General features: G+C 39.3%; 1 protein-coding gene across 1 annotated transcript; it reads left to right on the top strand.

Annotated features, from left to right (window-relative positions):
- The first annotated feature begins 20,325 nt into the window (after window positions 1-20,325).
- On the top strand, window positions 20,326-27,599 carry LOC149419973 (uncharacterized). Its single transcript, XM_089637118.1, has 3 exons — window positions 20,326-20,391; window positions 21,268-21,494; window positions 27,178-27,599. The coding sequence occupies exons 1-3, from the start codon at window positions 20,372-20,374 to the stop codon at window positions 27,462-27,464; spliced, it is 534 nt and encodes a 177-aa protein (XP_089493244.1). The 5' UTR covers window positions 20,326-20,371; the 3' UTR covers window positions 27,465-27,599.
- The last annotated feature ends 369 nt before the right edge of the window (window positions 27,600-27,968 follow it).

Raw genomic sequence — 27,968 nt, 5'->3', positions numbered from 1 at the left:
CCAGCAGTGTTGCTCTTGCTGCACAGGGGATGGCAGAACATAGATGTAAAATATCTTGCATAGGTGACCCATATGATCCCATAAATTCATCAATCCTAGCAAGCGAGTACCGTCCCACAGAGAGGTTTTGCTTAAATTATCCCACTAAGAAATTTGCTATCAACGCTCTTGAAATTAATTATGTCGTCGAGTATGTAACTAACTAACCATCACGCCGTTTCCCCGCAGGGGTAGGCAGAGAGGACGGACCGCCAAACAACTCGGTCTTGGCACACACTCCTTGCCTCATTCACATTCATACATCGTCTCATACATACTCTTCTATTGTTCTGACTCTTGACATGGCCCGACTCAAGTATCTGATTCACTTGGTCATGCCATGTCTTCCTCGGGCGTCCCCGACTTCTGCTACCATTCACATTTGCATCGTATATTCTCCTTACACTCCTTTCTTCGCTCATTCGCTCTACATGCCCAAACCATCTAAGCGTCCCTTTCTTGATCTTACTCATTACGTTTACATCAGCCTTGCACTCTTTGCGGATCTCCACATTCCTCACACGATCATACATGGTTTTACCACACATGTACTGAATCGAGTATGTACTGAATTATAATTGCGAAAATTTATATCTTGTGCCCGTTATTGAAGAAACCATTGCCAAATATATATGTTTTGATTGGCTTAATTGTAACGAACATAAAAAAAATTCAATTCATTATCAAAATTACTGTACCATTTATAATCAATGCATGGGTTTACCGATGTCAATAGAAAATTAATTGGCAAGGATACACTACCATACAATGGACCTGACGCATGAAGAAAATGGCAGTACTGCGACATTTAAACTATGCTAAATATAGGAAGAAATGGTTGTCATAACTAATTTATTTTAATAAGTTAAAACCAATTAGGACCACAATTTGTTCCTATAAGCGTCTTTTAAATATCGTAGTTCTGCCATGCTCCTCATTAAATCAGGTCCATTGTATGGTTGTGGTGTATCCTTGCCAATTCATTTTCTATTGACATCTCTATATGAGTAGTAGAATAATAACGAAAAAATAAATATACAAGTCAAATATTGTTATCGTTTGTAATGTTAAGCCTAATATTCTCTGATGCGGAGTTTACATTATTCAGTTTGGCTGTATTAGTCTGCAGCCCATTTTCAGTCACCGATTAGTGTTAATAAAAATATAGTATAAAGAGATTAACTTATATGTCCCAGACAAGTATACTCGTGGAAGGTCCCATACCCTTTTTTATGCTCCAAAAGCGAGGACTTCTGCCTATCAGAACGCCCCAGTCAACAGAGCGACTGAACTGCTCAACGAGTCTGCATTGACCATCGACATTTTTAACGTAACCTACAGGCAGTTTAACAATTATCTTTTGATGTATGTCACAAAGTAGTGAAACTGACCTTTTTATGTGTTTTGCTATACTTTTTGTCTAATTTGTAATCTTCTCCATAATGTATTGGTGAATAACCGTTTTACGGAGAACATGAAAAATAAATAAATAAATAAATAAATAGTCGAATTAGTTTATTTTATATGTCTAGTTTATATATAGTTCTACTTTTTTATTACATACTTGACATCATAATGAATATTCTCTCAACACCTTCTTTAAATTTTACTCTTGTATTTGGTGTTTTTATTTGTTATTATTATACCCTATTTATTTATCAGGTGCCAATATGTATTGTTAAAACAATAACCTATTGTTAAATTTACTTTTCTGTTTACACTGTTATATTCTTTATGTTGTGTACTATTCATAAGTTAAAAATATCTAAAAGGCATATAAAGTTTTTAAAACTAAAAAGTATTATATACTTACTATTTATATATGAAAGGCATAAATATTTAAGTAATAAGATAAGTAGGAGGGAAACAAAAATAATAATAATGTAATTAGACGCTAAAACAGTAGATTGAATCGTTGACTGCCTTATTGACAATATTTTTTTCAATTGCCGTTGGATGTTGAAAGAAAATAACTATCATTTCCAACAGCTAGTTTTATATTGATACAGTAATTTCACCTTCTAAATGTGTTTTGTGCTTATATTATTGTATTTCATGTTTATATTTAAAAAATAAAATTATTGTACATGTAATTATGAGTTTGCTTTTCAGCTTCCTTCCGATAAAACGCTGTCCTGAGAAAATGAGCTGTAAAGGAAGTTACTTTAAAGGCCTTTTTTTCTTAGGACAGGGCTTTGTCAGATGGGACCTTGTGGTCTTGGGTGACATTTTACTTATGTTTTAGGCTAATGAATTGGGTTTTAGGTAGGTTCCGAAGCAGAATTAAATTGTCTATGGTTGCGCCTTTTTTTTAATTTCCTCTATCCTTTGTCGATGGTGTAGTGTGACGTCGGCGATGCGTGGTGTATTCAAATTTGCCAGATCTATGGTTAAAACTTGACGAAAGCAAACGTATGGAAAAAGGGCGGAGTTATCAATCTATAGATAGTTGATTTATGGGCTCAGGAGAGTGGTTTATTTATGGGGCTCAGTACGAAAAACCCGAAGATATTGATCTAGTGAGTGGTTCATTTATGAGCGTATCATACTTCCACGCTTCTAAAATAATAGCTCCCTCTAAAAAATCTTTTGCTGAAGTCGCCTCTCAACCCCAGTTATCTCAAAACATTATTCCTCCAAACTCGTCATACAGGAAGACTGTAATGACAAAATCTGCTTCTCGTCCTCTTAAATCCCCCGGATATGATCATCTTGGCCATAACTCCCAGCTCTTGTTCCCAAATGGTAACATCAGCTCCCCATTTCCACAAAAACCGTCTTTTCTAACAGCAATACTTTGAACTGCAATTCCTTTATCCCTGATTCAAATGGCAATTCTTTGAACAACATAATTTCTAATGACAATTCTCATATTATTCAAACTCTCATCATGTTACTTATCTCTATAATTAATAACAATAATTCCCTACCATCCAACGGTGCCTCTTTACTCTCCTCCTTAAATTCTCTTGTTTCCAATGGCTGCCCTGACAGCAGGGATTCTTCAGTGGAATAGTAGAAGCGCCTTTTCCAATAAGGCTGAACTCATCCGCCTTCTATAATTACACACAATTTCTATTGCTGCCATCTCTGAGACTTGGTTTAAACCGTCTTAGCTCTTCAAAGTGAGTGGCTACCAATGTCTGCGGGACAACCGCATTGATGGGAAGGGTGGTGCAGCCCTTCTAATCAAAAACTCCCTATCCTTCACCCCTATTTCCATTAAACCTCCAGATTCATCCTTCCAATTAGTGGCAGCTACTGTCTCTAATATTACATTTGTATCCCTCTACATTCCCCCTTCTACCCCATTTGACATTTCATTATGGATCCACATGTTTAGATAAATATCTTCTCCCCTGGTCATTCTGGGTGACTTCAATGCCCACTCCCCTCTATGGGGTTCTTCATCAACGGATCCCTCAGGAATCAAAATAATTGACCTTATGGACTCCTTGAACATGTGCCTTCTAAATGACGGATCCCCAACAAGGTTAAGTCTACCTGGGCAGAGCCCTAGTGCGGTGGGTATAACTCTTTGTTCCCCAAGTATATATCCACTAATTTCCTGGAGAACTTCATCAGACCCCTGCGGCAGTGACCACTATCCAATTATTCTAAATCTGGCTCAAGGGTTAAATACTAACATCTTTAAAAGAAAGCCAAAATTTATCACAAAAAAAGCCGACTGGTGCCATTTTAGAGAATCTGTCCAGGGTCACACCCTTTCCCTGCCTAAGCCTTCTTCAGATAACTGCACCTCCTCTTACAAATCTTGGTCTGATTCCATTCTAAAATCTGCAGACAAGTCTATTCCCAAATCATCCCCTGTAGGCACGAAGGCTCACCCCCCTCCCCTGGTGGGATGAAGAATGCCTTCGAGTGCTGAAGGAGAGGAAAGCCGGCCAATGAGACATACTGCCAACAGATGACAAAGGAGAATTTCTTGAAAGCCAAGAATGCCCAAGCTGTTGCTAAAAGTACATTCCGTTTTAAAAAAAAAACAGCTGGCGTAATTTCTGAACTAATATTTCCCCTGCTACTCCGGCTTCGGTTTGGTCCATGATTCGCAGGTTTAGGTGTTCCTTTTCCCTGCCGAAGTCATCTCACAATTCTGGTATTTGGATTTCTGACTTTCTTAACAAAATTGCTCCCTCTTATGTACCTAATCTTGACGAAGTGCCTGTTTTATCTTACACCCCAAATTCTTCTTCTTGGTTAGATGCTCCATTTTCCATAGATGAGTTAAAAAGAGCCACGGAAGACCTAAAAAACTCAGCTCCGGGCAATGACGAAATCTTGAACATATTCATCCGCCACACTGATGAAGATTCCCTTTCCTACTTTCTCTCTCTCATCAATATCTTCCTGGACTCTGGTATTATTCCCCCAGACTGGAAAATTCAAAAAATCATTCCCATTTGCAAAAGTACCAAAGATCCAAGTCCAGGCTCAAGTTACAGACCGATTGCTCTCTCTTCAACACTTTGCAAAGTAGCTGAAAGAATGATTAAAAATAGATTAGACTGGTTTGTAGGAGAAAAATCATATTCTTCCCCCTTCCCAGTTTGGATTTAGAAAGGGTAAAAGTACCCTTGACAACCTTTCTTCTCTTGTTACAGATGTCAAATTAGCGTTATCTAAAAACGAATATTGTGTTGCAGTATTTTTAGACATCTGTGGAGCATACGACAATGTAAATATACCCATTCTTAAAGAAAAGTTACTGGCGGTTGGTATTCCTCCTAAATTAGTTCAATTCATTATCAATTTGCTCTCAGAGAGAACTGTTTTTGTAGATGGATCCGAATCCTCTCCCCACATAAGACAAACATTCAAAGGACTCCCGCAAGGGTCTGTCTTAAGCCCGATACTGTATAATATTTACACATACGATCTGGGAAAATCTATTTTTTTTTTGTATTAGGCAATTCACCCTAAAAAGAGTGCTATGTGAGGAAAATCTATTAATTTCATGTGCAACGTACTCCAATATGCTGACGACTTAACGTTTTACAAAATATCCGCCAATCTTTTCATCGCAGCATCAGCAATTAACAACGCTCTTAGAAAACTCTTGGTGTGGTTAAATAGTAATGGTCTTGAACTTTCCTCTGCCAAAAGCAAAGTTGCCATCTTCACTCGTCGACGAAAGCTTCCGGATATTCAGGTGAGATTTGGCGATGAAGTCATCCCTATCTCTAAGGAAGTTAAGTTCCTCGGAATGTTTTTGGACTCCAAACTTACTTGGAACTCTCATGTAAATCACGTTGTTACAAAATGTGAAAGCAACATCAATCCCCTTAGATTTCTAGCCGGAGTGTGGTGGGGATCCCACCCAGCTTCTTTAAAAGAAGCCATCTCGATTACGGATCTTGTCTGTTTGATCCAATGTCCACTTCAAATTCTCATAAATTAGATAAAATCCAGTCAAAATCTCTTCGCCTTGTCTTAGAGCCATGAAATCTTCTCCAATCAACGCAATGCAAGTGGAATGTTGTGAACCTCCCTTACATATAAGAAGGCGATGCCTAGCAGAAAAATATGTTCACCAAATATGTTCAATAACATCCCATCCCTTGATTCCTATACTTCAATCCTTAAAGTATGAGGTTAATTCAAATCACTTTTGGAAAAATCATTCCCCTCCCCTTTTTTACGATTGCTACAACTCTTTCCTGGATTTATCTTCAAACACCTATCTCAATGAACCTCTTCCCTTATAGTCATGCCCTATGAAAGCCTTACTTTCTATCCGAAGGTCCATCAATTTATAGGAATAAGTAAAAAAAACATTAAAAACTCAACTCAATTAAATAATGAAGAATTTAATAAAATTATTGAAAACAACTGGCCAAATTACATAAAATTTTTCACAGATGGTTCCAAACTCAGTCAGAACTCCCATTGCGGGGCCAGTGTCTATGTTCCTCACAGAAAATTGTGTTTCCCACACAAACTTCCCAAAGAATGCTCCATTTTCTCTGCCGAATGCATAGCTATCATAGAAGCTCTTTAACTCGTCAAATCATTAAATATTAAAAATCCACTCATCCTTTCAGACTCGCTTAGCTCACTACAAAAAATAAGCGCATCCCCACTCAATTCCAGTAGCGACTCTCTAATCTGCTCGATCAGGGACCTACTACATTCCATGTCACTGGTTCATGCATCAGTGGTCCTAGCCTGGATACCGGGACACCTCGGTATTACTGGAAATGACATGGCTGATTATATTGCTAAGGAAGCCACTGCCCATGGTCCGTTAAGTGATATCTCTATTCCGGTTAGAGACCATTTCCCTATTCTAAAAACTAAGTACCAAGTCCAATGGTCTTCTGAATGGAAAAAAAAACCTCTCTGCTAAAAGGTCACCAGTACTCATTAATTCAACCTTCTATTCCTGTTAAGCCCTGGTTTCACAAATACTCTACCATGCCTAAAAATATATTTCTTTCATAACCCGAATGCGGCTGCGTCACACTTGTTGTCTCAGCCATCTTGCCAGGTTCCACATAGTCAGTTCGCGGTACTATGATTGTGGGTCAGAGGATACTCTGGACCATAATTTTTTTGAGTGTCCTATCAATGACCAATTTCCAAACTTCATGCATGAATTGGTAAAACTTGATATTAACACATTTTGATTGGGCAGTTTTCGGCCGCGTACTAGTGCTGGTAACGGGTGATTTATCGCGTAATTTCGCGCTAACGTAGACCTCTAGAAAATATGCGATAACTTCAAAAATATTTGTTTGACTTCAATCATTCTTTTTGCAAATTATTTATTTTATTTCATTTTATTTTACTATATTTAGAAATGTATTCTTCATCTTTAAACTAGTGCGGAATTTCACATAAAGTAGGAAAGTTTTTTTTTTACATAACATCCTTTATTTTACAAATTATACACAAAAATTATTACTAAATGTAAAATAAAAATTATTATTGCATGGCAACAACCCTACAGATGCTATATAGCGAAAACTCAAGTATATTGGAACCCGTATTTTAACGTGACCTGCGCTCCACTAAAAATCTATCAAAAACGTATAAATACGTGATCCGCTCTCTAGCATTAATTTGTTAAAAACGTATTAATACGTGATCCGATTACAATGTGTTAAATCGCCTACCAGTATACGCTGCCTTCTTAGTCTAAACACTCCTGAAATTTACCATTTGTTGGCAAAATTTATTTATAAAAATGGCCTTAATATCTGACCATAATAATAAATATAAACCAAATTTCTTTCACTTTCATTTGTATTCATTTTTTCAAGTTCCCATTTTCATCTTTATTTTCACTAACCCCAACTCTGCATATTTTGACTGAGTTAAAACACTATTCTTTATGCATTTGTATATTTTTCATGATTCTTTTATTGTATTTATTTATATTTATTTCATAGTACTGTTTTTTAAAAAATAATGCTTTTAATTTTGGAAAAATCTGTTCTTTTAAATAACAAAAAACGCCCACTACTATTGTGCACAGGTTACTATTTTTATAATTTTGTAATTACCACAGACATAGGAATTAATAGACGAGAAGATAATGGCGAGGGGTAAAATCAACTGTTGAAGAACGAAGGGAGTGAAGCTGACTGTGATTCGTCAATAAATCAATCTGACAGTAAATAGGCATCTCGCATTATAATATCACCATTTACTTCTTAAAAGTAAAATCTGCTTTTGAATGAATAGACATTTTTACATGGGAGCGCAAATTACTCGCCACGTTATGAACAAATTTGCGAAGTCCAAATTCGGCAAAAAAATTCGGTTGTATTTTCAGAGTCGAATATTTCGTTTAAGTATTTAGTTAAGACACTTTTATAAATGTTCACAATTTACTTCCCAGCAACCAACCAGCTTTGTGTTTCGCGTCCAGACGTTTCTCGATGTGATAGTTAAGTTATAGTTATAGATAGTTAACAGTTAACCTTATATAGTGACACGGAGAGCACACTCAATTGTACGCTTAACACAATTTAATATTTTACAGTATTTTTAAACAGTGAAACTAACAAGTTAACGAGTCATTGAGAGACTGCAAGTTTAAGGAAGTCGGAGAGCAATCCTGCTGGTTCCTAAATTCATAACTGAGTGAGCATTGTCAATATAATTAAAAGTCAAAACATTAAGTATTATTGTCACCCAAACTACTACCGCGCGGCTGGGTCCCTAGTATCTACTTCAAATCACTCCACCTTAAATACAGGCTGAACCATCCTCCATTTTTCCAAAAAAAAAAAAAAAAAATTTAAGTTAATAAAATGGATTCCCAAGGATTCATCAATCTGGCGAGAAACGCGGTTGAGGCCCTCACTGAATTAATAATTGACCCAACAAGCAAATTAAACAAAGATCAAATTGCAAAAATGGTACCAAAAACAAATGCTATTCTCGGAACCATTGCTCAAATGGCTGCCAAAATGGCAGCACTCGAGGGTGAGCTGTCAGTTTTTAAAGCATTATCCAATAAACCTAACTCAGTAGTATTTACTTGTGAAGCAGCCGACGAACTCGAAGAAAGAAAAAAAAAGAGCAAATAATCTAATAATCATAAATATTCCTGAAAGCTCTAAGCTCAACCAAATAGAAAAAATACAAGATGACAAAATACAAATTACAAATATCTTAAATAAGATTGATAGTAACATTGAAATTAACTCTATCAACACTTTACGCCTTGGAGCAGTGAGGCCGGATAAACCTAGGCCCGTTAAGGTTATTCTAAAGAACTCCACTGAAGCAATAAATATCCTCAGGAGAAAGAACTTTTATCTGACCAACTCCACTGTTAAAATCTTTTCCGACCAAACACCGAACCAACGAAAATTCTTGTCGGACCTCCGCCAAGAATTGTAAACTCGGATAAAGGGAGGAGAAGTTGGGTTAACAATAAAATATATGAATAACAAGCCCACAATAATAAGGTCAACTTCAAAAAACTCAAACACATCATCGGATACGGCCAAAATATCCGAGGCTGCCGTACCAAACTCATAGAGCTACAAACTACTCTTCCACTACTCCAACACATTGAAGTTTTTCTTCTTACCGAAACTTGGCTTGATCCTGATATTCACACCGAGGAACTTGGATTTTCATCTTACAACACCTACCGCCTTGACAGAAATCCAGCCACTAGTACTAAAACCAGAGGAGGAGGAGTTCTTATATCCGTTACAAAATTACTGCCATCCACTCGATGAATTTGTAAACATCTGGACGTGGAACAGGTATTCGTTTTACTAAAAACTAAATCAGGCAAAATTCTACTGGGATGTGTCTACATTCCTCCTGGATCTAATATCACAGTCTACAGAAACCACATAGATGACCTCGAAACCTTTAAAATTAAATACCCTGATGCCAGAACAATTTTATTTGGTGACTATAATACCCCTTGCATTGATTGGATGAATAAGGACTCTTATAACAACTTAAGCCTACCAGAAAATGCCCGCGAAATAATAGATATGAAGAAACTTACTCTCTCTACATCAAGTCAATCAAGTCTACAATACCAATAATCGGCTGCTGGATTTAGTATTCTGCAGTGATACCTCAGTCCATATTGCTAAATCAGTTGACGAGCTTCTCCCCCTAGACTGCCACCACCCCGCCCTAAGCATAACCATCACTACTAATAACTCACCAGATGACACAACTGTTCTTCCTAACCTAACTTATAATTTCTCCAAAGCTGACTATTCTAACATGAATCAATATCTTGCAAATGAAGACTGGTCATTTCTTCACCATAATAATACTATTAACTATAATCTTGAATTATTTTACAAAATTATTAATAAGGCCATTGAAAGCTTTGTACCACTTTCACACTTCAAGGAAGCGAAGTTCCCAAAATGGTTCAGTGGCGAGCTAATTAACCTAGTTATCTGTAAAAAAATTGCACACAAAAACTTTAAAGAATCGAACTCTCTTATCGACTACAAGATATTTCACAACTATAGAACTCAATGTAAAAAACTATCAAGAAATTCATATTTCAATTATATAAATGGAATCGAAAACTCTATACCTTCTAATATACAAAACTTTTTCACTCACGTTAACTCTCTTAGAAAAAACAAACAAGGTTTACCCCTTTCAATGCACTTCAAAGAAAAGAGTAGTACTGACATGAATGTAAAAGTTAACTATTTTGCTGATTATTTTAAAAGCGTCTATGACGAAGATATCCCAGACAATTATATACCACCTTCATCGCTTAACGAGAGCATACATATCCCTGCCATACACATCAACATAAACGACGTTATAAGTAAAATCAAATCCTTAGACAAAAACAAAAAGGCTGGACCTGATAATGTACATCCCAATATCCTGATAAATTGCATTACTTCACTGGCTGAGCCGATTTTTCTATTGTTTAATCAATCCCTTGACACAGGGTGCTTCCCTGATATTTGGAAACGTTGTTATCTAACTCCTATATTTAAAAAGGGTAATAAAAGTGATGTTACTAACTATAGACCAATATGTAAGCTATCTGTAATTCCTAAACTTTTTGAAAAACTATTACTTGATAAAATTTCACCATGTATTAACCATCTAATGGTTCCGAATCAACACGGATTTTTGTCAGGTAGATCAACTCTGACAAATCTCTCGTTATATGAAAACTATATATCAAACGCATTAGCTAACAGAACTCAAGTCGATTCCATATATACGGACTTTATCAAGGCCTTTGACAAAGTATGCCATAAAATTCTCCTGATCAAACTACGTAAGCTCGGTATTGACGGAAAACTTTTAGAATGTTTTACTAGCTATCTAACTGATAGAGTTTTACTTGTAAAAATCAATTTGTTCATTTCCAATCAATTTATAGCTACCAGTGGTGTACCACAGGGGTCTCATTTAGGCCCAATATTATTTTTACTGTTCATAAATGATATTGTTAATATATTTGATGAAGATATTAAAACGTTACTTTTCGCAGATGATTTAAAAATATTTAAAATAATCAAAAGCGCTGAAGATTGTATCTGTCTACAAAATAATTTGAACAGGTATAACACAATTGTTGGTAAACGGTTATTTATTTAAAGTAAGTAAGTTCACAGATCACATAATATGGTAAAAAAATAGTCACAATGTATCAATTCACTAATTAACTGAGGGTCTGGTTGGGGCTTTACTTATGGTAGTAGAATACTCCTTAGAGGGTCGTGCCAGAGGACGAAGCGCAACTAAGAGAGCGTACTAGCCAAGAGCGAGCTGCAGGCGAAGTGACTAATTTAGGGCGCGCAGCCGGTTATATAGCCCATTCCTTGTTGCGGGGTGTGGTTTGTGTAGCGGCTCGAGGGGGGGAGATGCGCAGAAGGCGTCGGCGCATCCGGGTTTGCTTAGGAGTGGGTGAGCAAGATGGCGCTGTACGGGGGAAAGAGATGGTGTAGTGGCTAGCGTAAAGACAGCGCGCTACATCCTCCCCCTCTGGATCGAGGAACGTCCCGTCGAAGATCCAGGTCTGCGGTAGCGTGGCGGCTACTTATTCTTCTTTGGTCGACCTCGTTTGCGTAGAGGAATAACCGGAGCGGTCAGCGGTGTCAAGTGCCCGTGGTATGGAGTCAGTGCTGAGGTGTGGTAGGTGCCTAGCGAGACATCTGGTGCTTCCATTGAAGCTACCTCGTAGCTCGTTGGTCCATGTTGCTTCAGGATCAGGTAGGGGCCATCGCGTCGTGGTCCTAATTTTGCGCTGAAGCCTCTTGCGGCTTTGCTAAGAGTGTGGGAGTGGACAAAGACGTGATCTCTGGGCTGGTAATGGGGGTCTTCTCGCCTCTTGTTATCCACGTAATTCTTTTGTTTGTCTTGTTTCTCATCATTGTGGGTCCTGACAAGACGTAGGGTATCGGCTAGTTGTAGCAGATGCGGCTCGCGTATTCTACCGGATGTTCTTCTAGTCCATCCCCCTGGACCAAAACTGCTCCTATTGCGTAGCTGCTTGCGTCCGACTTTATGATGAATTCCTTGCTTCCATCGGCTTGTCGTAGATGACGGGGTGGCCGAGAAGACAGCGGCGTTGTCGCACAGCAGGTGGTCCAGCTGGTCCCTCTGGGTAGGTATAAGGTGGGTGGCTTCTTCTGGTCGGAGGCTTAGTATTTCGGCGTCCAAGGCACAGAATTCCACTTCATTTCTGGGTTTTCTTGGGGAGTCATCGAAGAGCCGATAGGAGCGTATCATTACCTCCCTTAGAGCGTCTTCCTCCATCGCGTCCTCGGGAAACAGCTCATTCAGGGCTATCATCTTAGCCCAAATGTTAGTGCGAGGCGGTGTCTGTGAGAGAGGGCTCATGAACGGTGGCACGTAGATCTCACATTCATTGTCCTGTGCTGGTGGAGCGGGCAGACGAACCTTAGGCGGTGTCTGTGGGAGAGGACTCATGAACGGCGACACGTAGATCTCGCATTCATTGTCCTGTACTGGTGGGGCGGGTAGGCAAACCTTAGGGAGTTTATGTGCTCTCACTTCTCCTATCTCACCATTGTCGTTTTGCCGTTGCCGGATATCTTGGTTTGGTGGTATGGCGTCATTTTCCATATGCAGCATATACCGTACTTCGGGGCTGTCCGTGAATGCCCATGCGCGCTGGGGAATGTTTATATCGATCCCCGCGTCTTCGATAAAATCGACGCCTAGGAGTGTTCGATTCTCGTGTCCTCCTGGGAGCACGATGAAGCTGGTGGGTATCTGTCGGCCTCTTAGTGTCAAGGTGGCGGCTATTGTCTCGACCTCCTGACGTTTAGGGACACCATCTGCCAATACGATGTCCATGATGGTTCGCTGGGTTTTGAAATTTTGAGCGATTAGCCGCCGGTGTAGCTCAGCTGATGCTACGCTCAATTTTGCTCCGGTGTCTACGTGAGCAGTGCCCAGGAAGTTTCCAATCCCGATGTGTAGTATAGGTCTCGCTCGGGGAAGGCCTACTTCATGTATCGAGCAAAAATCGGCTCGTGGGTGAGGGGTGTCTATTCTCCCTTGGCTGCATTGCGGGCACTTGCTTCTTACCACGCCTGGTTTACCGCAACCGTAGCATGCGAACTTCGCATCACTGGGTGTCTCCAGCTTTTTGACTGGAGGAGTGTACTTTACGTGCGCTCCTGTATCGTAGCGGGAACGGCACTCCTCGGAACGGTGCCCAAATCTGCGGCAGTTAGTGCAGCGTAGGCGGCCGTCTGTTCGGTTTTCCATCGCGCGTAGTGGGACGGTCTTCGTGCTCTCGTACAGGCTTTCTTCCGCTGCACGGGCTTTTTGTAGTAGTTCGGCGAAGGTATTGATCGCTTCGCGCGGCACTCTGTCTCGTATCCGGATATTCAGTTGTCCGAATATTAGGTCTATCTGGACCTTCTCTGGATGGCTGGGCGGTGGTAGCTCCGCGAGTAACATCCGCTGCTTAGCAATGAACACATCGGTTGACGTTAATGCGTCTTGCTTGCATAAAAATATCTCTGTGTACACTTTGTACGCTGGCTTATTAGGGGCGAAAGCATGCCTGAGGAGGGTCGTTGCGCTCTCCCAGTCTCGTACTTCTCCTTTTATGCCGAGCCACCAAGCGGCGGCGTCTTTCGTAAGCAGCAGTGGTAATCCTTCCAGAGCGCTTGCGTCTTCGATGTTCTCGGCGCGCTTGAAGATGGATGCGGCGGCAATAAAACTCTCGACCGCACTCCTGTCTCTGGCACCATCGAAGCGTGCCGTACAGGTGGTAAATGTACCCGTACGTGTTGGTTCCGACTGCATCCGCTTCATGGAGTTCATTAATTCCGCGAACTGCTCCTGCGTGAAGCAGATGCCAGCACTTTCCTTGGCCTGCATTGTGAAACGAGGACTTCGACGTGGTAGCGACGAAATTTTTGTAGATTCACTGATTTTAATTTTTTTTACTTTATGTGTCTGGCCACTAAGTTGGGCGCCAGTTTTATAACACAATTGTTGGTAAACGGTTATTTATTTGAAGTAAGTAAGTTCACAGATCACATAATATGGTAAAAAAATAGTCACAATGTATCAATTCACTAATTAACTGAGGGTCTGGTTGGGGCTTTACTTATGGTAGTAGAATACTCCTTAGAGGGTCGTGCCAGAGGACGAAGCGCAACTAAGAGAGCGTACTAGCCAAGAGCGAGCTGCAGGCGAAGTGACTCATTTAGGGCGCGCAGCCGGTTATATAGCCCATTTCTTGTTGCGGGGTGTGGTTTGTGTAGCGGCTCGAGGGGGGGAGATGCGCAGAAGGCGTCGGCGCATCCGGGTTTGCTTAGGAGTGGGTGAACAGGATGGCGCTGTACGGGGGAAAGAGATGGTGTAGTGGCTAGCGTAAAGACAGCGCGCTACACAGGTTAATTAATTGGTGTTCTCTTAACAAACTTCATCTGAGCATAAATAATTGTTATTCAATTAAATTTTACAGAATAAATCAACCAATTATTCATTCATATAAACTCAATAACTCAATCCTTACCTCTGTCGAAGAAATTAATGACCTGGGGATAACTTTCGACTCTAAATTAAACTTTATATCGCATATAAATAATATTAATAATAAAGGAATGAAAATGCTAGGCTTCATTCTTCGAAATTCCAGAGGTTTCAAGAATATTTCAACATTAAAAATTTTATATACATCCCTGGTTCGTAGTCAAGTCGAATATAACTCCTCGATCTGGTCCCCCCACTACAAATTACATTCAGATTCAATCGAAAAAATTCAACATAAATTCCTAAGACACATTAATTTTAAACTCGGTATTCCCATTGAAAATATAAATTATAATTACTTGATGAAAAATCTAAATTTATTAAAACTCTCAGATCGAAGAATTATATCCGACTTAATATTTATGTTCAAAATTGTAAATGGTAGTATAGACAGTCCTGATTTAATTAACTTCATTAAATTCCATATACCCACGAGAGCTACTCGTTCTAAAATTGTTTAAATGCAACAATATCAGGACTGAGTATTCCAAACACTCGCTTGTACCTAGGTTGCATGAAGTTAGTAATAGATACGCAGATGTGGCAGATCTATTTAACTGCACGCAAGGTAGGTACAAGAGGGCTATGCTATCAAATCTTTTCAATCAATATTAATTTAATCTAATTCTACCTTATTTGCACTACAGAAACTTATGTACTTGTATCTCTTGTTTACTTACTTTCTTACTCTCTAATGTCATTTCACAATCAAATACCACATATATTTGTAATTCTTTTTTAAAAATGTCGAAAATATGTACAATAATTTGACGAATATTACGCAACATGAGTTTAACCACGTGCCGCCGCTAATAAGTACGTACAGCCCGGATATACCTAACCAAGCGGTCATAGTATCAAATATGCCCGAGATGGAAATTCATTCCACATATCCAACGTGCAACACAGCAACAGCCGAAAGTGCTACCCTCATGCCTCGTATTCGAGTTAAGATTCAAGGGCGAGATTTCAACGCACTCATCGATTCGGCAGCCTCCCATAACCTCGTAAGGGCCGAACTAGTTTCAGTCGATAATTGCGAGAAATCCTCGCTTAACACAATAAACTTGGCCCACGCATCCGCGTCAATGGCTATTTTAGCGAAGACAACGCTGCACTGGACCATACAGGAAAGGGAGCTCGAAGATAATTTCTTGGTTATAGACGGATTACGGGAAGCCCTAATCTTAGGAAACGCTTGGCTTACCGCTCAGAGAGCCGTGGTGGACTTCTACAGGGGATGTTTGCACTTTGGCCGTGGCGAACGGCTGAGTACTCACCTAATCCCACGACGCCAGCCAACCAGTCAAGGGAATGCTGAACTGCTGGAGATACCTGACCTCCCCGACGCCCAGAAACGGGCAGTTACCAATTTATTGACTGAATTCGAAGAGCTTTTCCGGCCATATGCAGGGCCAGCGCCTCTGCAACCACACGTCATTCACCTAAAGGATAAAAACCCAATTCGCATTGCCCCGCACCGGTTGTCCGATGCAAAGAAGAGAGCGTTATACGATCAGCTAGAAGGAATGCTGGCAGATGGAGTGATAGAAGCCAGTAGATCGCCATATTGCTTCCCCGTCGTGATGGCTCCCCGGAAGAGACGGAATGGATTCCGATTTTGCATTGATTATCGTCGTTTGAACGACGTTACCGAAGGAGAAATATCACCACTACCTATTATCCACGAAACGCTAAAGGATCTCGGGACAGCCAAGGTGTTCATCACCTTAGATTTAATGAAGGGTTATTGGCAGGTGCCGATGGACCCAGAATCGAAGCACCTGACTGCGTTTGCTACCCCTGATGGTGCATGTTACCAATTTAGAGTTATGCCTTTCAGGCTCAAGGGCGCCCCAGAAACGTTTCAACGTCAAATGAGTCAAGAGGTACTTGCCGGCTACCTTAGAGAATTTTGCATGGTTTATATAGACGATGTTGTGATATTCTCTCCCGACTTACAAAGTCACCTGTACCACCTGAGGCTGGTCTTCGAACGACTCCAACACTTTGGGTTCCGTTGTGCCCCAAAAAAATGCAACCTAATCGCTGAAAAAATCGATTATTTAGGCCATACGGTCAGCGCCAGGGGTAACCAACCACAACCTATTCATGAGCAAGCGATAGCTGCCGCCACGCCTCCCCGGACATGAAAAGAGCTAAGAGGATTTTTAGGATTATGCAACTGGCTGCGGGAGTACGTCCTTCGATTTTCGGAGCTAGCATCCCCAATGACAGACCTGCTTAACACACGTAGGAACTTCCGTTGGACCCCAGCCGCCCAGGATGCCATTACGAGGATCCAAGAAGCGCTTAGTGGCCCGCTCACGCTGGCTCGACCGGATTTTAGCCGTGAATTTATTATTCAAACGGATGCGAGTAAGTTTGGAATATCGGCTGTGATGTACCATTCCCGCCCAGATGGAGGGAGAAACGTTATTTCCTACGCTAGTGCAAAGTTTACTGAAGCCGAACAACGTCTACATTCAAACGAACAAGAAGCGTTGGCAGCCGTATGGGCGATCAAGCGATATAGGCCATATATCGAAGGTAGACACTTCAGACTTCGGACTGATAACCAGGCTCTCACGTCGCTGCATAACGCTAAGGACCAACGAGCCAAACTGATGCGCTGGGCGTTGCTTCTTCAGGAGTTCGATTTCACGCTGGAACATTGCCCAGGGAGGAATAATGAATTACCCGATGCCTTATCTCGCCAGCCCAGCGATACGTACATAAATCCCGACATAGAGGAATTGGACCGAATGATGTACCCCACGCGCGACAGCGGCACTGAAGAATCAGGTGCTCAGGTGATGCACGTGGAAGTCGCTCAGGAGAGCGACTCCCCACTCCAGGAGGTGGAAGGCCAGGACCGGGAGAGCAATGACACGCCGATCAACTTAGCATTAACAGAAGAAATCAGAGAACGGCAGAGAACGGACCCAGAAACTCAACAGAAACTTAGGCGGCTACGCCAAATTAGCGCACGACATGCTCCTAGTGCACAAGATCGTCGCTACATGCGAAGTTACGAGCAAATGGGTGATTACCTCTGGAGAAGAAGGAACCACAACGAGCCCCAGTTGGTAGTACCAACCAGTATGATTAGCAAAGTCATCACCGCCTACCATAATAGTTCTGTGGCCGGACACCCGGGAGCAAAGTAGACCCTTAGGGCGGCTCAAGCCCACTATTTCTGGCCTAACATGCGCACTGATGTAGAAAAACATGTTCAAGCATGCACGGTGTGCTTAACTACACGAGCCCGGCCAATACGCCCCGCAGCTCCTTTTGGCAGTACCCAAGCTTCAAATCCGTTCGAACTCGTGGCCATCGACTTGATGGGACCATATCCCACGACCGCAAGAGGGAAAAGATTCATCTTAGTGGTTACGGATCTCTTTACTAGATGGGTTGAAGCCTTCCCAATTCGTTCGAGTAAAGCCCCGCAGTTAGTAACGCTGTTAGAGACAGAGGTTTTCAACCGATTCGGTTACCCACGAGCCTTGCTCACCGACAACGGTCCCCAGTTCAGAAACGCCTTGTGGAGCCAAGCCATCGAGCGTTGGCAATGCCTGCATTGGACTTCAGCCATATACCACGCCCGAGCAAACGTTACGGAACGGCGCAATCAAGAAATAAAAAAAAGGATTACGAATCTATGTACCTTCAAGGACAGGCTTACGCGCAATGGGATACCCATATACCCACGCTCCTCGGGGCCCTGCGCGGCCGCCAGAACGCTGCCACAGGGATAACAACTAGCCAAGCTCTTCTAGGTTACGACCTCCCCCGACCCGGCGAGTGGATGGTGCACACGTCTGATGAATTTACGAACCCGGCAAGTACCGCATGCCAGCGCGCAGAACAAGACCAAGCACTCAGGGACTCCCAACGAAAGTACAGTGAGGGCTATGCCCCGCCGGTTGAAGAGAGATCTAACTACGAGACGGGTCAAAAGGTCTTTATGAGGGAACACCCTCAATCAGACCTGGCAGCGGGATTCCACGCGGGTTTTGCACCCACGTGGAGTGGACCTCATAAAATTCTAATACCTACAGGCCGAGGCAATATCTACTGGATCGAACGCAGAGGGAAACCATGTAAGGTACACGCGGACCAACTGCGTCCAGCACCCAGGCCAGAAGGACAGACGCCAAGCGATACCTAGTTCTTATATAACTTATACCAATATCAATATCGTAATAGTAATGTTAAATTTAGATTGTTAGGTTAAATGTCGTAGAAATAGTAAAGTTAATAATAGCTAATAAGTTAATTATAATCTCCCTGTGAATTCAAGTCAAACAAACCGGGGGCGATTGATATGTCCCTAGGTATCTACGTGACTTGAATTCACAGAAAGGCCAAAGCAAACACGTGCGCCCGCATCTGTCTCTGTGATTTTACACGCAGATGAAGGCGGCAGTCGGATATTATTAGACTTTAAATATTTAGTCAATAGCCTGGCCGGAAATCGCAATAAAAATTTAGAAAGCCAACTTAGAAATACACCCATTAGTCGGCAGATTTAGCTCTAGACCCTCATCAAGTAGTAATTCTGAAATGGGTGTATCGTTAAGCCAGCGACCCGGCAATAAAAAATCTTCACCCAAGGCTAGGCTAAATTGTAATTGTTTGAAGGTCATATTTAAAAACGTAATTTTAAAATATTTAACATTAAGTATAAATCTAGATGTAAGAGTAATTGTCAACTTAGATTAGAAATTTAATTGCAACCAGATATTAATTAAGTGTATGCATGCATAATGTTAAGATACTTAAATATATATTAAGATTTTGAACCGTAAGTTAATCAGAATCAGCCAGACAGCGCAATCTAGCGGTGAGAATGGCGATGCCAGCGCCACGGACTCAAGACAACGCACCGAAGTGGTGTAAAGCGGAACCACTATAGTTCCAGCACACCACCACAAGTGCGCCACGGTCGCCGGATTGCGCGGGTGAATACAACTGATTCAGCTCAACAGTCACGCTCTCGCCTCTCAGGAGTCACCATCTCGCGTCCGCCGAGAAACCTCTTGCCCTCCCCCTTGGAGCGGTCACCGAGGCTCTTCCCGTAACCCCGCGAACTTCCGCCCAGGAAGCCAGAGTGGTCGCCAGACTTCCGCCCAGGAAGCTGCCCTCTCAGAAATCGCTGCCTGCCGACTCCGCCCTTCGGAGCCTTGGCCCAGGCTGAACTGATTCCGCCCTTCGGAACCAGCCCAAGTTGCCGCTTTTGTGTATCAGTGATAAGTGCGAACGTGGAGTACGCGGTTCCAGAATCATCGTAAAGGGAAGTGCCTGAACAATTTTTGCATATTTATCTCGTAACGTGACCCAACTTTTAAGACATTGAATGAACAATAATTTAGGATTAAGAAAAAGGACAATTAATTTTAAGAATTACAATTTATAACTATCACTAAGCTAGATTAAGACTAATCCTTCTTTATACATTTTTTTTAAATAAATTTTAATCGTGTTCGAACTTAAGTAACTTCTTTTTTTGTACTCGTTCCTCCTTATCTTTTACATGAATAATATTAATTATTAACTTCCCTTAAGTAGAGTAATAACAAGATGAATTGCCAAATGGTGTAATTAAAACATTTCTCCGCTACGCTCAGGTAATTACGAATTAGTAGCTCACAATTTAAAGAGCAATATTATTACAAGAGCTCATTTATTTTTATTTGAAAACAAAATATTAAAGTTTCATGTTTCCCGGTGTTTTACGAACATGTCATACTTTTTGGATGTGGATTTGGACTGGCAATGGCAACATTTAGTTAGTATTTTTTTCTGTGGTCATAACATGTCGCTTTTATTAAGGAGGTAATTTTAATAAAAATATATTGTTATCTTACGTACATTTATGAGAAATGCTCAATGTTAATGATAGCCTATGATTTACTTTTATATTACACTATCCTTGATAAATAAAACCAACCATTTTATGGCGTTGTTAGGAATATATATTATGTAATACATATAATCGTTAGCCTCCTCCGTTGACAGCTGTTTAAAATTAGTATTTTTTTGATTACCATGCATATATTTTTTTAGTATAAATTTATGTATGATTTATAGATATCTTCAATATGTTGAAAGTTTTCGGTAAACTTGTCGAATTCCGCTGTATGCAAAGGCTCTTTAAAAATACATAAATATCTAATTGAGACAACTAATTAAGTCGGGGGTTTAAGTAAACATGCACAGAATATATTTTTAGGATGTTTGGGTTATTTTAATATTTTATGCATATTTCCTAATCTTCAAACATAACTTACTTTAATGAATCTTTTACCCCACTAACTCCTAATATAAATAGTTATTTCTTGTAGTAATGAATTAAAACCAAGTTTTCTGTTCTGGTCTTATGTTCTTGAAATGTTCTTAAAAATTGTAGAAAAATCATTTTTGTTTACTGAACAAGTGATACACAAAACTTTGTGTTGAGTTGGTTTAAGAAACGGGGTTCAGTTTCCGGAAATGGAAAACTATGCATTTTAATAGCTATTTCGTTAAAATTAAAATTGATTTTTCACGTTGGTATTTTTGTTGTTATTAAGATAGTTTAGATGTTATTGCCAATTTCGTTGGAAAAAACCTTGGGCTTAGAGGGCTTGTTTTACATAAAATGAAAAATAGTACACTGTGCACAAAACATAACATTTTAGGGTTAACAGAGAAGATTTGTTTATTTTCCAGTTCCCTATTCAGCCGCGCCCTCCGGCCACAGGTGGCGGGGCTCCAATGCATGATAAGCCCTCACATCGTTTCGCGGCCGGTCACCATGAACGTGCAAAAGGCCAAGGTGACCCCCGTAGAAGATTACGACCTCCACAACATCAAGATCGGCCGCCCCCAGTCACCGCATCTCACTATCTATGCCTTACAAGTCACCAGCATACTGTCCATCTCGCATAGGATCACTGGTAAGAATTTTATAAGAAAGAAAACTATTCACAGGCGCCTAGAGACTTTAAAAGTTTTGGTGTGACTGCCGCGCAAAAGTCCTAACTGACGTGGGACGATGAGATCCCCAATAATTATCGAAATGTTACGAGGCTAAAGGAATTATGGTAGGGAAGAAGATGGGAAGAGGAAAGTGGAGAGGATCTGGCTATTCACACCTGGTTACTAAACACGGTTAAAGCCACTTCAAGCAAAATTTCAATTTAGATTGGTGGTTATCACCAAAACTGATTGATTCAGCCGTGTCAAAGTTCTGCAATATTTACCATTTTATTTATTTTTAGAAATAATATTTCTCTTTAAAATTACTAGTCAATTCAACTACTTTGAAATTAAGTTAAATAGGTCTCATGCGCAGACCAAAGAAAAGATAGACTAAAGAAGAGCGAAGGTGGCGTGGGCGTATTCTTTTCCGTGATTTGTCATTAAATGAGTCTGACAGTCTACTCGCATTGTAGAATCACTATTTAGTCTTTTAAAATAAAATCTGCTTACGAATAACTAGTCCTTTTTACAATAGCGCACAAATTGCTCGCTGCATAATATACATAATTGAGAATCCTACAACTAGTGAACAAAAGTTCGGCTTGTTTACAAAATCGATATTTTGTTACAATATTTAGGACGGATTTCACAAAATTTTAACAATTTATCAGGTTTCAAAGTTAATATTTAAGCTCTGTGAAAGTCGTATTCAAATTCTGTTACTATCAAAGTTCTATAAAACATGATGAAATAATAACAGAAGTTTTTCAGGACTTGAATTTAACTTTGAAATTATTTACAACAACCTGTCATCAGACACTTAAAAATGATTTATAATTTATTAACCAAAGTATAATGTGAACATGTGAAATATGAGAGAACGCCTTGCGCAGAAAAGTCCCACAATGGACGGCACTGCAAACCATTATGGTGGGATTTTGCATTAGGGCATGTCTATATCTTTTTTGGTCTGTGGTCCCATGCATTTTAAATTAATGAGGTTTTACATAGAAGAAGAAGATTTGTGTAAGAACTTAGTAATGGTGTTGTGGTATGCATGTATGTACATATATGTATCTGACATCCAAGTTATTAAGGTATGATTTTTTATTTATTTATGACCACTTTATTTAACATTGCATTGAAGAAATTACTATCAGGAAATAGGCCCATCTTTATACTATGTTGTGAAGACATGCATGTGTTAATTAGTAAGTAAATGCTTTGAATTAAAAGTTAGTGCTAAGTAGCGCAGCAAACAAAAAATTGTGTTGGATGCCAAATTTAATTTACATAATACTAGCTCTGGTATGGGAATTCCTTTTGGCATTAGGAGTTATATTACAATTATTATTGATTGTTTTGATATTCTTAAAATTTTCAAAAATCAATAAATAAATATCCATTGCCATTGCTCGCAAAACTATCGAAAACTTTTAGTAGTTGGTTCATATTGTTTCATCTATATCTATATAAATAAAAATATAAATGTTTTTCACTGATTGCTTTGAAATTTTGACACAAAGTTCCATTCGAATACGTATGTATTTTTATATACCTATATTATGTAAATGTCACCTGTGACAGGTAAAAACATGCTTTCGACGTAAAAGCAACACATGCTATTGTGCACGTACAGGCTGAGCTATAGCTACGCATGGTGGGGTACAGCCATTATATAAATATCATAAAATAACTCTGTTCTATAGATTATTATCAAACAATCTTTAAACACAATGGGCCGATAGTTCCACATACAGAAATTGATAAGTAATAACTAAACATCGTTATGAAAGCTTTGTTTTATTTTATTTTCCGGGTAAATCAACACCAAAGTCTTACTAATAAATGTGTTTTAACTTTACGCAACTGATAAACCACCATTAAAGTATTGTAATTAATTGTTTATCAGTTGTGTAAAATTTAAAACACATTTATTAGTAAGGGGGTAAGTAATTAACTTCCATATCATTGTGTCAACGATCTCAGTACATACCTATAATATCACTTTAAACATTCATGAGTTGTAAATAATAACTCCTCAATATGGCCTCAGCCATATTCTGTCAGAAGGTTGGAGTATTTCCGCTTTGCAATAAAATCCATATTATAGCGCCGTTTTCGTGAAAAATCACCTCAAGGCTATTTATACAAGGGTGGAATATTTATGAATGTTTCCAAAAAATTAAAACTATTTTTGAAAATTAATGAAATACTTTTACAAATTTTATTATTAGAAATAAACTTATGTTTTTTGAAATATTAAAATTTTGAAATCAAACATTAAATAAAAATTAAAGCCTTTACCTTTTTTATAATTAAAATTCCTGATAAAGAAAAATATATAACATATATTTTTTAGTCAAATGTATTACAAACGTTAACGTCAACTCACTTTTATGTCGTTTCAAATAAAAATAAATCATAAAACATTCACAATGACTCATTATTCTTCTTCTTTCGTATGGTGGGGGGGTCAGAGGGGGACATCCAGGTCTGCGAGCCATTCTAGGGCCACAGGCATCGCCATGTGAACCTCATCAATCCCGCCGGGGAATGAATGGAGCGGGCATTCGTTGACCATAGTTTAAAAAGAGATCCATAGGGATACGCCCGCACTCGACATATATAAATTTTTTGTATCCAATACAAGGGATAACGTACATAACTAACTAACCATCACGCCGTTTCTCCGTAGGGGTAGGCAGAGAGGACGGATCGCCAAACAACTTCTTGTCTCATTCACATTCATACATCGAGTTATACACTATTATATTATGAACATGTCTCAAAAATTGTAGCAAAAATCAGTAGTTTTTCTTATGTTCTGGGTACCTTAAGAAAAATATTAAACACCGAATCAGTAATAGCCGCATACTATGGTTATGTATACTCAATAATAAAATACGGTATTATTTTTTGGGGAAACTCGGTAAACGCTAAAGATGTTTTCATCATACAAAAGAGATGCATAAGAAAAATTACAAACTCTGATCGTTTAGATTCATGTAGACCTATGTTTAAAAATCTGAAAATTCTGACAGTCACAGACATATATATATTGGAGTTATGCATGTTAGTGCGATCATCTACAGACAAGTTCCCACTAAAAAACTCAACACATAAATACGCTACAAGGCTCACAGAAAACTTACTAATACCAAAAGCAAACAAAACAATATTCCAAAAAGGACCATACTACATGGCCATTAAAGTATATAACAACCTTCCACATAACATTAAACAAATACAAGATACACACAAATTCAAAACGTTACTAAACACTTTCCTTGTTAATAAATGTCACTACACGTTGAGTGAATACCTCACGTAAATGAAACACCTATTTTTATTGGTATATATATTTGTATTTTTTTATTTTTTCATTGGTATATTGTTATTTTATCTGTATAAACATTGTAATTAAATAAATGTGGTTAGCTGGAAGAAATGGGGTCTACCCATAAGCTATACCTTTTGTAATTTTAATTTTACAATAAATAATTTTTGATTTGATTTGATATACACACTCTCTATTATTCTGACTCTTGACATGGCCCGACTCAAGTGTCTGATTCACTTGATTGTTCCATGTCTTCCTCGCTACGTATATAATAATACTAGTGGACCCCTCAATGCTTCGCTATTGTTAGTGTCTTTCTCAGGGGTCTTTGACGTCTTCCACCATTCACTACGTATACCACAGTATTACTGTTAAAAAAACTACATTTCATCGACTTTGATTCGAGTTCGCATCTCATTCCGGTGCAGAGATATTGCGTTAAGTATTCCTCGGGCGTCCCCGACTTCTTATATCATTCTAACCACACTCTAAACACTCCTGGCACTAATAAGAAAAAACAAAATTTTCAACAATATCAGTCAACCGTTTTTCGAGATAATAAGTAAAATTTTAGAACATACGCAGGCTGAATTTTTATATATTACTAGCTGTACCCCGCCACGCGTTGCTGTGGCTCAGTCTGTCTACAGATAGAGAAACAATAGCGCGTGTTGCTTTTACGTCCAACAGATGGCGCTGTTTTTTTTTTTTAAAAAGCATGTTTTTACCGTGTCACAGGTGACAACTATACAGGGTGTATCGGCACTAACCCGACAAACTTTAACCAGCTATTCCTTAGCACATTTGGAGTAAAAAATGTTATGGGCACTTTGCTGTCCGGTAGCATTTTTTTTTCAATTAAAAACAAAAAAAAATAAAATTTCCACACTACATCACTGTCATTGGCATTGCGTTTCGTGTTCAACAGCTGTTATAAGCAAGTATGTCAAAAAGCGTCTTCGCTCTTTCGCACACACTAAATAATAATAGTTAAAAATGAGACGAATGGTGCCGTGCTATTTCGTTGTGATTCTAAAAGTGCGCCAATATAGGTACACACGTGCATTATTCAACGGAATTCGAATAAAATATTTGCCAGATGGGTTTTCAAACTTTGACAAAGGATAAAACAGTGGTGACATGTGGTGAAAATATGAATAATAAATTTTTTATTAAAAAAAAAACGTTACCGGACAGCAAAGTGCACATAAGATTTTTTACTCCAAATATGCTAAGGAATAGCTGGTTAAAGTTTGTCGGGTACGTGCCGATACACCCTGTATAATATAGGTATGTACATAAAAACATGCACATATTCCAATGCAACGTTGCGTCAAAATTTTAAAGCAATTGGTAAAGAACTTTAGGAAATTTAAGATTTTGACCAAAATAACATTTACAGTTTTATTTATATAGATAAGATTTGGCACTTGAGAAGTTAAATGGGAATCTGCAGTACCCACTTATGAAAACAGTAAAATCGCACTAATCCATCATGCCCAGTAATTAATCCGCCACTATCTGTTTAAGATTTGAGTGTAAGAAAAAAAATTGTAGATTGCAGGTTACATTTTTATATAAAATAATATTATTATTTGATTTATATTCGCTATTTAAATAATTTTATAAATTAAATAATAATACTAGACTGAATGCTGTAGAAATGAAATCCCTGAGGCATATGTGTGGTAAAACCATGTACGATCGTGAGAGAATGAGGAGGTACGCAAAGAATGCAAGGTAAGCATAATGAGAAAGATTAAGAAAGGATCAGATGGATTGGGCATACAGCGCGAATGAACGAAGAAAGGTGTGTAAGGAGAATATGACGCAAGTGTGAATGGTAGAAGAAGCGGGGGACGCCCGAGGAAGACATGGCACAATCAAGTGAACCAGATACTTGGGTTGGGCCATGAGAAGTCAAGAGTCAGAATAATAGAAGAGTATGTATGAATGTGAATCAGGCAAGGAGTGTGGGCAAAGGCCAAGTTGTTTTTACTCAGCTATATATATATTCTAGATACACTATCTAGGTTACAAATAAATTCGTGTAGAGCTTTGTAATTACACAAAAATATAGCAACCAAAAAATTTAGGAAAATTAGTTGAGGATAATATTGTTAATTGAGATTGACACAAATATGACGTTATTAAATCTTGTAATAATAGCTGAGTGGTTAGAGTTGTTGTCCCAGTAAGGCAGAGATCCTGGGTTCGGTTCCCAGTTGCAACCTTTTTGCCTTTATATTTTCTGTTTCGTTTAGATTTATTAGTGTTTTCTTCCTCGACAATTAAAAATATATTTGTAATTCTAGGAATGGCCCTGTCAAGCTACATGATGGCTCTCGGCATCGGCTACCTGGCACTGCCCAACGACATCACGCACTACCTCACCATGCTGGAGAGTATGCAGCTCTCCACACCACTGCTGTGCACCATCAAGTTCCTGGTGGCCTTCCCGCTCTGCTACCACTGGGCCAACGGCATCCGCCACTTACTCTGGGATACGGGCCGGTTCCTCTCCATCAAGGGCGTATATAGCACCGGGTACGCCATGCTTGCCGTCTCCACTGTCCTGACTGCCATCCTCATGGCTCTGTAATCTTCTAACCATCGCCTCTCAAAAAACAACAGTATTTTGTTTATTATATATTCTAGTTTATTTTGTTTTAAAAGTGTTAATTAAATAATTTTACGTAAATTATTAAAAATTGTATATTCATTAAAAACCAATTTTTCATTTGCTACATGCAAGCAGGGCTACATCACTGATAAATTGCCCGTGGTGGAATAAAACATATAGTGTACAAGAGCGAAGAGAGGAGTGTAAGGAGAATATATGACGCAAATGCGAATGATAGCACAAGTCGGTGGATCAAGTGAATCAGATACTTGAGTCGGGTAATGTCAAGAGTCAGAATAGTACAAGAGTATGTATGAGACGATGAATGAATTTGAATGAGGCAAGTGTGTGCCAAGACCGAGTTTACCCCTGCAGGAAATGGCGTGATGGTTAGTTGGTGTATAAACCTTCTTTAGTATCAAATTAATTTGCAGTTCCTTATTTAGTCGCAATCAATCTCTCGGTGACTTGGGTAACACAATC

This window comes from Hesperophylax consimilis, chromosome 11 (assembly GCF_061612785.1).
Source record: "Hesperophylax consimilis isolate HC1 chromosome 11, BYU_Hcon_1.0, whole genome shotgun sequence".
Classification (NCBI taxonomy): Eukaryota; Metazoa; Arthropoda; class Insecta; order Trichoptera; family Limnephilidae; genus Hesperophylax; species Hesperophylax consimilis.
The sequence above is the reverse complement of the archived record's forward strand: the minus strand, read 5'-3'. Positions and strand labels throughout refer to the sequence as shown.

Coding starts and splice junctions, on each gene's coding strand:
- LOC149419973 (XM_089637118.1), top strand. CDS start 20,372: ATGTCGCTTTTATTAAGGAG. Junction 20,392..21,267: donor ATGTCGCTTTTATTAAGGAG/GTAATTTTAATA, acceptor TTTATTTTCCAG/TTCCCTATTCAGCCGCGCCC. Junction 21,495..27,177: donor CATCTCGCATAGGATCACTG/GTAAGAATTTTA, acceptor TTGTAATTCTAG/GAATGGCCCTGTCAAGCTAC.